The sequence below is a fragment of the Carassius carassius genome, chromosome 10 (genome assembly GCF_963082965.1).
Source record: "Carassius carassius chromosome 10, fCarCar2.1, whole genome shotgun sequence".
NCBI lineage: Eukaryota > Metazoa > Chordata > Actinopteri > Cypriniformes > Cyprinidae > Carassius > Carassius carassius.
Genome location: NC_081764.1, coordinates 11,325,435 through 11,338,123, shown reverse-complemented (window position 1 = coordinate 11,338,123; position 12,689 = coordinate 11,325,435). Strand labels below are relative to the sequence as shown.

The 12,689-nt window shown below is 38.4% G+C and overlaps 1 protein-coding gene across 3 annotated transcripts in view; it reads left to right on the top strand.

The window, feature by feature from the left end:
- The first annotated feature begins 1,964 nt into the window (after window positions 1–1,964).
- LOC132151785 (sodium/hydrogen exchanger 7-like) overlaps window positions 1,965–12,689 on the top strand; it is a 50,329-nt gene continuing 39,604 nt past the window's right edge. For 2 of the 3 annotated variants that reach the window (XM_059560147.1, XM_059560145.1), the window contains exon 1: window positions 1,966–2,332. In XM_059560147.1, coding sequence (XP_059416130.1) covers window positions 2,044–2,332 — 289 coding nt within the window. In that variant the 5' untranslated portion in view covers window positions 1,966–2,043. Of the gene's footprint in view, window positions 2,333–12,689 lie in introns of all 3 variants that reach the window. The other variant, XM_059560146.1, reaches the window with a different exon arrangement.

Sequence of the window (12,689 nt, the reverse complement as noted above, 5' to 3'; positions counted from 1 at the left end):
CAGCGAATCAAAGCTGAGCCCTTGTGGTGACAAATCGAGTCTCCCCATCGAAATCCGCTCTCCATCCCGTCTCCATCGAAGTAAGAGCTGGGGCTGTTACTAATATTTGACCCCTGCCTTATGCAAATACAGCATTTTGTTCTCGCATTGTGTAAACTCATCTTTGCATATTAATAATTAATGGGAATCATAATATTGGTGTACTCGGATTAAATTGTTGGATGTTTGATTTGTTATATTGTTGTGTGTACTCATTCATTATTACTACATATAGGCTAACCTATGTGTGTATTACTCATAAATAAATAAATATAATTTAATCTATAATATACATAATATTCATGGATTAAGGGAAATGTCAAGCAAGGTAGTCCATATTTTAGCTTTAAAGAAAAAAAAAAGTAAAAACACAACAGGGCTCATCATGCTCCATTATTGCTTTTTTGTATAAGATGTTTTGCTCTTACTGGAGACTTTTAAAAAATGAAGAAAAAAAACCCCTGCAATTAAAAAATAGCCTCACTTCAATGACAACCTGGTCATCAAATGTGTCAGTTTGTGCTTTTAAATAAATAACACTCCTCTATATACATTTAAGATATTAATATGAGGTTAAACTGCATTTTTAAAAAAGAAAGGTTTATAACATTGCAGCTCATTGAATGCATTGTACAGAAATTCAGTAACAGGCCACATTTTTTTGTTTTGTGTGTGTGAGTTTGTGCTCCAACACTCCCACTGAGCTATTGTAAATTGCAAACAAATAATATTACTGAGAAAATACATATTTATGTAGGAGAACCAAAGATTTCAGTTACTCGCTTTTTATCTTATTTGTGTGCCAAGAAAACGGAAAGATGTTATAAACTTTTATGTAAACCAATCAGCTTATGAAAGTTTTCTCGTAAGGATTTCTGTGAAATGTGTAAATAATGTTCTTTGGTAAACTGCATGAACTCATCTGTGTGATTAAACAAAACACCTGATGACAAATTCTAATTATAAAAAAAAATGTAATTTGATTATAAATAATAATATACAGACTTTAATATTTTTTCAGGAAGCAAGGAAAGAAGGCTTTCAGAAATGATTTTCAAAAAAACTGCTGCCTAAAGCATTGTGACAAAATTCTGGAAACTTTTTCTAAACTGACCTACACTTGCAAACCTAACATAAGTGTAAACGACATTTGTATCTAAAACGTGTGATTATTTTTATCTTTACTCTACTAAAAAGATAGTTTTGAATGTAGTTTTCAAACCAGGAAATGATGACTTTCCATTTTTCATCTAACAAAGGAAGTGTGATAGTATGCAAAAGAGCAAAAAGGAAATCTTAAATTCCTGTTCTTGTTTGTTTTCATCAACCTTTGGAGGTCAATAAAACTGCAGGGGTTTGCATTCTTCAAAACAACTCAGTTTTCAGTTATTAAAAAAAAAAAAAAAAAAAACTACTTTGCTTCAAAATTTTTTATCCTCATTGAAATTTAAACACATCAGATATCCATATCACCTCTTAAAATTGCCTGTCCACAAACCTCAACTCAGAAAACAAACAAATATTTAATTTAAGTGTCAATAACTACAAACCAGACTATTGCACATATACTGAATGACATCCTAATGTTTCATTATTTACTTAATGTTTACTGCTAGACAACTGCATCATCATTTTCAGGGTTTGAAACTAGGGTTGCAAAATGTTTCAAGCTTATATAATATGAAACAGCTCATCCATTTTGACTTCCTGAGGCATAAAATCAACATTTTCTTTAAGTTAAGCACCTCCTTCACTGCTCGTTTGTTGAAATGTTTTAGAAATATTTCATTCAAGAGGTTCAAGACCAGTTTTGTATCAATTTCATGGAATTTACTAGTAATAGAGTAAGTGAAATATTGATGTGCGTGTCTCTTTAAGAGTTTGAGCAGCGACTTGCAGCGATCTGCTCTGATACCTCTCATTATTGTATCTGACTCTACCTTGTGGCTGACGCAGCAGAGCAGAGGCTGTGGGTGAAGAAACCCGCCACAAGCATCCTGCACCATGGAGGCGGCCACAGCACCAAAACCATGGACATTATATGCATTAGGAGGACACAGCTCGCTGTTTGCTATTATAATGTTCATTTTAAGCCAATGTTGTCGTATAAGAGCAGATGACGGCGGCATTGAGGAACTTGCCACGGAGAAAGAGGCAGAGGAAAGTCACAGACAGGACAGCGTGAATTTACTTACATTCATTTTGCTTTTGACACTCACTATCCTCACAATATGGCTCTTCAAACACAGAAGAGTGCGCTTCCTGCACGAAACAGGACTGGCTATGATATACGGTAAGAAATGTGTATTTTTAACATTGCGAAAGGCGTTAAGCATCGTCTGTGTCTCAAAACCTAATGAACAGAAGAAGTTCGACAACATTTTTGGCCGTTATAGTAGCGAGTCATCAGAGCTGAATCATATTTAGTCGCGTGGTTCTGCGCATTTTCTGTCTAGCTCATTAGGTATTGAGACAGCCATCAAACCCTTAGCTAAGACTCACTTGAATGAGACCGTGTAGCCTGCTAGCTTGAACGAGCGCTAATACAAACCTTGTGCGTCGAATGTCATAATTCAGTGCGGTGTGTTTAAATGGACGTGGAGTAGATTGATGTTTTTGAATGCACCACAGTTGCTTAGCCCATATGCAACCCACAGTTTTAATATTGCGTAATATCTTATGTGTGTATGACATTTTACTCCATAACTCGGCTATTCAGGGACTCGGACGCGGGGGGTTTCGCTTCTTATTTTGTTGTCTTTCATTCCTTCTGTTGAGTTCCTCATACTAGCTTGTGACCTTGTGTGACAGCATTTGAATTTCAGGTTGGATCAGTCTACAGCAACCTGATGTTATGTCTTCTGTGTCAAGAGTCCTTCCTAAACCTTTTATAAGCTCTACTTTAAAGGAATAGTTCACCCAAAATTCACCCAATGCATTTACTCTACCTCCTGTTGCTTCAAACCTTTTTTTTTTCTGCTGTGGAACACAAAAATGTGAAGAATTATATTGGTTGCTTTTCCGTGCACCTGCAATTAATGGCACCTTAATATATATAAAAAAAAAACCTAATCGTCATAAAAATGTTGATTTGTTCACTATTTTCTAGGTTTTTTGGAGCCATGAGACCGATTGGATTGAAATTTAAGTCCTTATTCACTGAAAACATGATTAACCACATCAACTCTGGGGACTCACCGGTGGGTCCAATATTGCATATGCCTAATTCTCAAAAAATCAAAATAACAGCTGAAGTGGTTAAATGATGCCAATGTTTTTTGATGTACTAATTCATTAAGGCCCAATCCCAATTCTACCTCTTAGCCCTTCCCCTTTACCCTAACCCTCCGTTTCGCGCTTTCACGTGAAGGGGTAGGGGTGTCTCGATTCTCTTTTGGTTGGAGGGGTAGGGGTAAGGGGAAGGGCCAGATAGCCTTTCAAATGAAGATTTTTCGGGACCACACTTCAAACGAAGGAAGAAGTATGAATTATCTCGACAACATGGCTGCTATAGCGAACAAAAAGACACATAAATGTAAGCTTTTTTTGGCATAAATAAAGATTTTAACTAAAAGTAATCATTTGTTTTATGTTACATTCAATTGTGAGTTCATATTAATGGTCATGTTACTCAAAGAAATGATTTTAAAAAATCGCTAATATTTGCTAACGTCATATCATTACAGACTGCATGATAGTGCCACAGCACATGTCTGATCAGGGAGATAAATGCTGTAGACATTGATGGGGGCTAATCGCCCCAATAATTAGAAATCGCTAAACCATTTTCTCAAATATTGCCTATTCGAGAGAGAGAGAGAGAGAGAGAAAGAGAAATGTAGGTTGTGTGTATTCGTGTCTGTGCGTTTATCTTTTTAGAGCAAGTTTACTTAAAAACAGCGATTGTATCCTCTCGATGCTGGAAAATATAATGTAGCGATTCAGTATTTAAACTGTATTTAATAAAAGTCGTGGGGCAGCGTTGACAAGTTTATTTTCTACTGGATGTGTGAGCTGCGCGATTTCTGATATGTGTGTGTGTGTTTCAGTAAGCAGCTCATTAATACAGAACGATAATTAAAGGCTCTAATGCACACCAGCACACCAGTATGTGTGTATTGAAAGAGCTAGACAACGAATGATGACATGTGACGTCATGGTAGTGGTGTCCCAATACTTAGGGGAATATTTTCTCCCCTACCCCTTAAAAAAAAGAAGTGAAGTGACATTCAGCCAAGTATGGTGACCCATACTCAGAATTTGTGCTCTGCATTTAACCCATCCGAAATGCACACACACAGAGCAGTGAACACACACACACACACACTGTGAGCACACACTCGGAGCAGTGGGCAGCCATTTATGCTGCGGCGCCCGGGAAGCAGTTGGGGGTTCGATGCCTTGCTCAAGGGCACCTAAGTCGTGGTATTGAGGGTGGAGAGAGAACTGTACATGCACTCCCCCCACCCACAATTCCTGCCGGCCCTGGACTCGAACTCACATCCTTTCGATTGGGAGTCCGACTCTCTAACCATTAGGCCACGACTTCCCCACCGCCACGACTTCCCCTTGTCCCTTGACACTCTGTTTCAAGGGACAAGGGGATGGGGTAGGTTGAGGGGTAGGGGAAGGGGTATAAAATAGAGTGGGATTGGGCCTAAGTGTGAAAAAATCTAAAGCCTTCAGCAAGGTCAGCAAATTCACATGTGGCATGTCTTAAGTGAAAATGAGAGCTCTCTCATCAGTGGTTTTTCTGAAGTTCAAAAGCATTGCTTGGACATGAGAAAAAGACTGGGTTGAAGCAATTGTAAGCAAGCTGCAAGACACCTCCGTTCTTTCTTGCTTTTTCCATATGTAGGTTCAGACTTGTAGCCTATTTGGTTTCACACCGTTTCAGTCAATTTTGATTAGATTTAGGGGTGCACGATAAATATTTGCCAATAATTAATGCGCATCTTGTCAGTAAAGCCGGTTCTCTAATCAGTGGTAAAGGCGATCAGGCAATATACAAATGCACACTTCACAAGAACTGCTGGATTTGACTAAGTCTGCAAGGTTTGTGAAATTAAATGTTCATTAATGTTATTCATTTAAACGATTTGTTTAAATGATATGCGTATTTGCTGAATGCTGACAGCAAACAAAGTATTGATTTTCCTTTCTGTTACTAATAATATAAAAACAATCATTATAATACTTTGTATAGCTTTTAATTAATTTGTTCAACAGTTCTATCTTATTATTTGACAGTTTGTATGAGGCAGAACTGAATGATAAAAGCGAACATGGGGGAGATAGTGAGCACTGTGTGCTCAGGCACAGCCGCTCTCAGTGCCGTCAAAATAAAAGAGTGGTGTGCCGTCAAATTAAAAGTCCACCTCGCACACATCGGCCAAGCACAATAATTATCGGCCAATGCCGATATTTGAAAAAAAAATGCGATATATCGGCCTTGGCGATATATCAGTCGATCACTAGTTCAAATACAATCATGGTGAAGATCCACATTCAGCAAGATTACCACTGCTATTAAATAACAGCATTACAACAGTTAACAACAGTGGAATTCATAATGGGAGATTTTATACTAAATACTGTAGGCAGTGTTCGGTGCTTTGTGTGAAGTTCAAACAGAGGTGCAAGAACAATTTTAAAAGTGGCGGGAAATACATTAACAGTTTGAGTCAGTATGATTATATTTAAAGAAATTAATAGTTTTATTCAGCAGGGACTCATTCAGTTGATAATATGACAGTAAAGACATTTATAGTGTTACAAATGATTTATGTTTGAAATCAATTAAAATTAATTCTGCTCTTTTTTTAAAATGTTCTGTTTGACAAAGAATCGTGAAAGAAATATGATTTCCTTATGTACTACTGTATTTCTCATGTATTACTAGTTTTACTTAATTTTAAAACAAATAAATGTAGTCTTTGTGAGCATAAGAAACCTTTAATTCAAAAGCATTCAAAAATATTACCAGACCCAAATGTTTGAAAGGTAGTGTACAGTTTTAAGAATTCTAATGGTTACTGCTCCCCTCATTTCAATCAATTAATTAATGTCAAGGCTATTCTGTTTGTTCTACAGAGTATTTTAGCAGGAAAATACTTCTAAACCCCCTATTTCTGTTTTCATTACACATTATTGCTTTTGACAGGCTGGTCCAAGTCATGTTGTAAACCCAGTTTGTATAACTGTTTTTTTTAACATCTTTTTCGCCTGCACTTAACCAACTAACACTAGCACTTTTCCTTTTCTTGTCTTTTAATTAAAAAAAAAAAAAACCTACCGATGCGTTCTATACTAGACTAACTGAGACTTGTCATGGCACTTGTATACTGTTGTTGTTCTCTTGTTGACCTGACTGCTTCTATTGTTCTCATTTGTAAGTCGCTTTGGATAAAAGCGTCTGCTAAATGATTAAATGTAAATGTAAATGTAACTGTTTAACTTGATTCCAAACTGGTCTGTCTCTTTCCACACAAAGCCAGAGTTTTCCCTATCCAATCTTTTTTCCTCCTCGTCTCTACGAATATCTGCGTCCCAACGAAGCCACATAACTGACACTAAACGATGTAGTATACATGCCAGACCGGTATGTGGCACTGCAATTCTGCCACAGAGATACACAAAAAATGTAGAAGACTTGGACTATGCGCATAAACCTTGCTCACGGTATACATACGAACGTGGAACAATACATTTATTAATCTGTGTTAATGTTAGTAATGTTAGTCATGGGTGTGGTAGTGGGGGGAAAAGTGGACCTGACTACCCAGGGCCCCTCTAGGGAGAGGGCCCTTTGAAATCCCATCAATTGTTTTTTTTTTTTTTGTAATTTTTTTTTTTTTTTTTTTGTAGCCTAATTCGAATTAATTGGGCCCTCCAATTGATGTCATTATTCATTTCCAAATATATTGATAACACCAACTGAGAGAATGAACTCAGTGCCAGACACTCTGGACCCCCCCCCCCCCCCCCCAAATGGTTTAGTCCGCCCATAGACGGCAGCCCGCGGCAAACAAGTAACACAGTGAGTCTAGAGCCTTGGAGCCTGATCATGCTGCGCAAAAAGCCCAAATCGGGCTTTCAAAAAAAGAAAGACAGGAAGGAAAAAGAAAGAAGGCAGAATGAGGGGAAGCAGCTGATGACTGCTTTCTTTCCAAAAGGTGAACTGAGTTTGCTTGTTATGCACCTACATCCAATTAAAGTTAACGTAGTCAACTCCAGACAGCTGCTGTTAATGTATGTATGCTAATGTTAAATCTTTAGCTTAGTTTGTCAAACAGGCTGCTTGTTGCTGTAAGTAAATTATGGGCCAGGCCAGCTAACGTCAGGTTGCCAACATTAACCAGTTTCAGAAACAACCAGTGGTTCTGACACACCAGCAGTAGCAGCACTGGCTGCTGTTCTGGAGATGAGGATGAGGCTGAAACTGAGAGCAGAAATGAGGAAAGACAAGGTGAGATCTATGCTCAAAGGGCGAGCTCCCCCTTGCTTCCTAATTGTGAGTTGTTTACCTTAAATAAGTAAGCCTTTTGATTCAATGTGTGTGCTATTGCCTAGTGCTATTGGAGTGGTGGAAAGAGTGGCAGCACAGTGTAAAGTTACTAGCCCTACTATTGCTTATAATGTGTGATATATTCTCAAACTCCTTAATAAATGATCTGCCTATATTTCTGCACATGTAGATGTGCCTACCAATATCACTGTGTTCTCAAGTGCACACAGGTAATATTGATATGAGCAATAAAGCAAATTATCATTTTTGTTTGGTGAAAAGCCCTAGCATTGCAGCACAGTGCTGTGCTTAAAAGCTATAGTCAATGCTCAATAAATTCATGATGTTATCAAAGCCAATGAATAGGGTTGCAAAATTCTGGGAATTTTTCAAAGTTGGAAAATTTCCATGGGAGTTAACAGGAATATAAGGGAATTAATGGGAATTTACAAAACTGAAAGGTTATTCCTTTAACAGGGAACTTAAATATAGTTGAAAATATATTGTAGCATAATCTTGGCTAAAACAAGCAGATTTAATGCAGCACACTTAAATATCTCTGCTATTAAATCACATGCACACTGCAGGGCTACTGAGGCCACGCCCCCTACATGCACTGTGCATTCCTCCATCACATGCACTGATGATTTCTTCAACCCTGGAGTACTGAGGACACACTTGAGCTTGCAAACTACATAAAGTGTAATGATGAGGAATATTTTACTCAACATTCATGTTTTTGTTATTCTGTGGAAGAATTAATGGTTCAGTACAAGAGTTAAAGTTTTAAAGTTCTACTCTAAAATAAATCTGATAAAAGATCATGTTGTTTACATTGTTTTACTATTTAAAAAAATAATTTTTGATATTTATGTTTGGATATGATAGTTTGTTGAAATTATCACCAAATTCCAGTTAATTTCTATTAATTTCCTTTAATTCCCATCATTTTTGTGGAAAGTTTTCAAATTTGAATATTTCCAAAATTCTTCAGCTTAACTTCCCATGGAAAGTTTCTGGAAATTTACTGGAAGTTTACCGGAAATGTTCCTACCCTTTGCAACCCTACCAATTAATAGTTATGTTATCTTTGTACTTGTTCGTAATGGTAGATTTTCTGCACACTTCCTGTCACAGTTGCAGGAGGTGAATGGGCTTTCAGCAAGTTAAAACTGGTAAAAAGCTACCTGAGATCAACAATGGGCCAGGATAGACTAAACAGCCTCGCCATTCTGTCAATTTAAAGCCAATTGGCCAAACAGTTGGACTTTACAGATCTCATCACTGATTTCGCAAACAAAAAGACTCGTCAGTGGGCATTTACTGGGATGTAGATTACATCTCATTTGACTTTTATTTATTTTTTTATAGTTGACTTTTTTTTTTCATTATGGCAGGCTTAGCTTATTTGATTGGTTTCTGAGGGTACAGTTGTCTCGTGTTCTCCTGTTCAAAAATACATGTTTTTACTTTAAAACTTGCATCAGTATCATGGATCAAAATGTTAGTACACAAACCCGATGTAGCCTAAGGTTTAAAGGTATTTGAGCACAAGTAGGCCAGATAGATTTAAACACTATTTATACTTGTTTATATTCAAATAAAAAAAAAAAATCATTCAAAATTGTGAAGAAAGAGCTGAGCCGCAAGGCGAAGCTCTCGATTTACCGGTCAATCTACGTTCCTACTCTCACCTATGGTCATGAGCTTTGGGTCATGACCGAAAGGACAAGATCCCGGATACAGGCGGCCGAAATGAGCTTTCTCCGCAGGGTGGCTGGGCGATCCCTTAGAGATAGGGTGAGAAGCTCAGTCACCCGGGAGGAGCTCAGAGTAGAGCCGCTGCTCCTCCACATCGAGAGGGGTCAGTTTAGGTGGCTCGGGCATCTGTTCCGGATGCCTCCTGGACGCCTTCCCGGGAAGGTGTTCCGGGCGCGTCCCACTGGGAGGAGACCCCGGGGAAGACCTAGGACACGCTGGAGAGACTATGTCTCCCGGCTGGCCTCGGAACGCCTCAGTGTCCCCCCAGAAGAGCTGGAGGAAGTGTCTAGGGAGAGGGAAGTCTGGGGTTCTCTGCTTAGACTGCTGCCCCCGCGACCCGGCCCCGGATAAGCGGAAGATGGATGGATCATTCAAAATTGAATTTTCATTTTGCTAACCCGCATCATACAATGGCATGTGTAGGTGGGCCCACTGACATTGAGAGTATACAGGGCCCAGAATTTGGTGCTATGCCCCTGATGTTAGTAAATAAAAAGACAATCGTTCAGTGTTTGTTCATGTTTTTGTTGCTGTTATGTGACGAAGCAGTGTCTGACTAGGGGCGAGATGTGGGCTGATGACGTCATCATTTCAGAAAATATACAGATTCGCTGTCCACACAAAAATGTAAGGGTGTCGTTTTCAGATTTAAGAACTCTGCGACCCAGTTTAAAGAAATATCGGTATCACTCTCCCAAAATGCCGGATCTGTGTGGACAAAATGCCTGTATGATAGAAAATGTATGCGTATACAGCTAAACGCGTCTCCGTGTGGACGGGGCCTTATATTCCTATCCATCAGACGCTCCATCAGAGCTTTCTCTAGTGAGTAATTAGATTTGATAGTGTGTACTTCCTTCCTATAACTGCACCATTATACTCCTTGCATGTGTTGTCTGGATGAATCGCACACAATCACAAAGTAGATTTGACCTCAGCTGTTGCGTTGAACCAGTTTGGTGCAAGGTAGTATTTTTTTCCAGGTTGAACCAAGGTTGACATTTTTTGGCTCACAGAACAGAGACACCTGGTCACTGGCTGGATGGTAGATGGCAGATGGTAATGTTACAGTTGTTTCTTCTTGGGTATGTTTTTCTTTCTGTCTGTATTTCCTACGGTATATTACAGCATTCTGACCAGGCTTTTAGGGGCTTTCCTTTTTCTTCCCTCTTGGATTACAAGGGACACTCCATGTAATGTGTTGCAATTGTGTTTTGCTTTTGTGTGCTGAGCCTGTGATATACTCAACAATGCAGGGAAAGACAAAACATTAAACTGCATTAGCTGGATTCTAGTTGGACGGGAGAGATGTCCTAGGTAACTTATTGTCTTTGCAGGGTTCGAAATGTGATGCTAACCCAATTATTAATGCCCTGCAGTGCACATGCTCATTTAAACTTTGCTGCACACTGTATGTGTATGCATGGTTTTGTCCTTCAGTTGTAAACTCACTCTTCTGTATGTTGAGTTTAGTTCTGGGAGCCGTACTCTGGCTTGTCTTCATGTCGATGGCCACTGTAGCTCTCAGGATTTGTGTGTTGTTACACTGGCGTACACGCGCACACACACACACACTATTACCCCTCCCCATGTGCATTTAGACCTCTCTCCTCTAATCCAGTTTCACTGCAGACATTAGTCTTGCTTTTACACTGAAAAGGAGATTCTTTTCTTAAGAAAACATGATTAATAGAACATCTTACAACATTTTTTATTTCTTCTCCTTCCTGTCCTATGACTCTGACACTACAAGTAAATGGTGTCATGACATGTATATTATTTATTATTATTGTTTGTACTTTTGAAAAAATAAACAAGAATAAGGACGAATGATGTTTGATAGCCGCAGAATTTGTCATGGTCTACACAGGTTAGCACCGGACATGTGAACTTTTCCCCTCATAAGTCTGTAAAGCCAAATAAAACATTCGGGCAACAGGAAGTGATGCAGTTCTGAAAGTAGTGTGGTCTGTAAAAGCTGTTACTTAAATTCAACTAAAAAAAATTAAGGCAACATTTACCAACTAATTTTTGTAAGTTTAGTGAACTTCTTGGTATTTTGAGTTGGTAAAAATCAGTATTATGTATTTTACTGTTATGCTAAAAATTAAAGTAGAGTCTACAAGATTAAGCAAAACATTTGAGTTTAACCATTGTGACAAAGAGCAGCATATTAACCAAATCATACTTAGTTAAAATAAGTAACATTTAAAATCAAAAAATAAACTTTTTGATTTTAATAAATTCATTTACTCTCAGTAATTTAGAAAAATTATTTCTTCAATCCACTTGAAATAATTAGTTAGCATTTGCCATAACTAATAAATAAGGAAAGAGAGGTATTCGTTTCCGTCTCCAATTCCAACGTTTATTACAAACAATTGGGTGAACTAATTGTCTGTAATCAATTTTAATGTTAATGTAACACAATAATGGTAATGTAAACATTTAAACATTTTAACATTAAAAATTACAGAAATTTCTGACCTCATCTTTAAGTGCAGCATGGAACACCTTCAAAGTGCAATCTGTGTACTCTTAAAACTGACATTAAAATACAGTGACTCTTGACCTGAGCGATTTACATAAAAGGACTGACTTTAGTGCACAGTACAGTACCTTTTCATATGTATTAGAGCTGAAACAACGAATCGATTTAATCGATTAAAATCGATTATTAAAATAGTTGTCAACTAATTTAGTCATCGATTCGTTGCTAAATAACTTTTATTTGCCGTAAGCGGCTCATTTCGTGCATATTTCAAACCTGCGGTGACCAAAGTGTGGCAGTAATGAGCCACCGGAGGTTTTACTCAGCCAGTACAGCAGGAGAAGTAGCGAATAGCCAATAGCTGGCCTCGTTTTATGTCACGTGCTTCCCTCTGCAGCATTGAGCGTGATGTGGGAGTACTTTACTTTGAGCCTTCAAAAAAGAAGAGTAACCTGTAAACTGCACTACTGAATTGTTTATGGGGACGTTCACATATCGCGTCTTTTGCACGCTCAAGTTCGTTATTTCCAGCACCGCATCGAGTTAAAAACATTTCAACTTTTCAGAATGCCGCAAGTGCACCACGGGTCATGTGACAAGAACTAACCAATCAGCTTCATCCTTTCCCTAAGCTCAGTCAAGATGAAAGGAACAGCTGATCATAGTTGTATATGGATTTCCATTTTGAAATAAATTTAGTAGCAGAGCTACTGCAAGCGATTTTTAGAGCTGCAAATCCATTTATCCTTTGCTGAAATTTCCGCGTCTTCTAGGAGAGAGCACGTCATGGTTGCTTAGCAAAGGCAGACTCCTCAGGAGCGCTTCTGCCCGAGCGCTTTGGAAAGAAGGAGAAAGCGGTGCGCCTAGCGTTTTCCACGCGTTTTTAGGCGC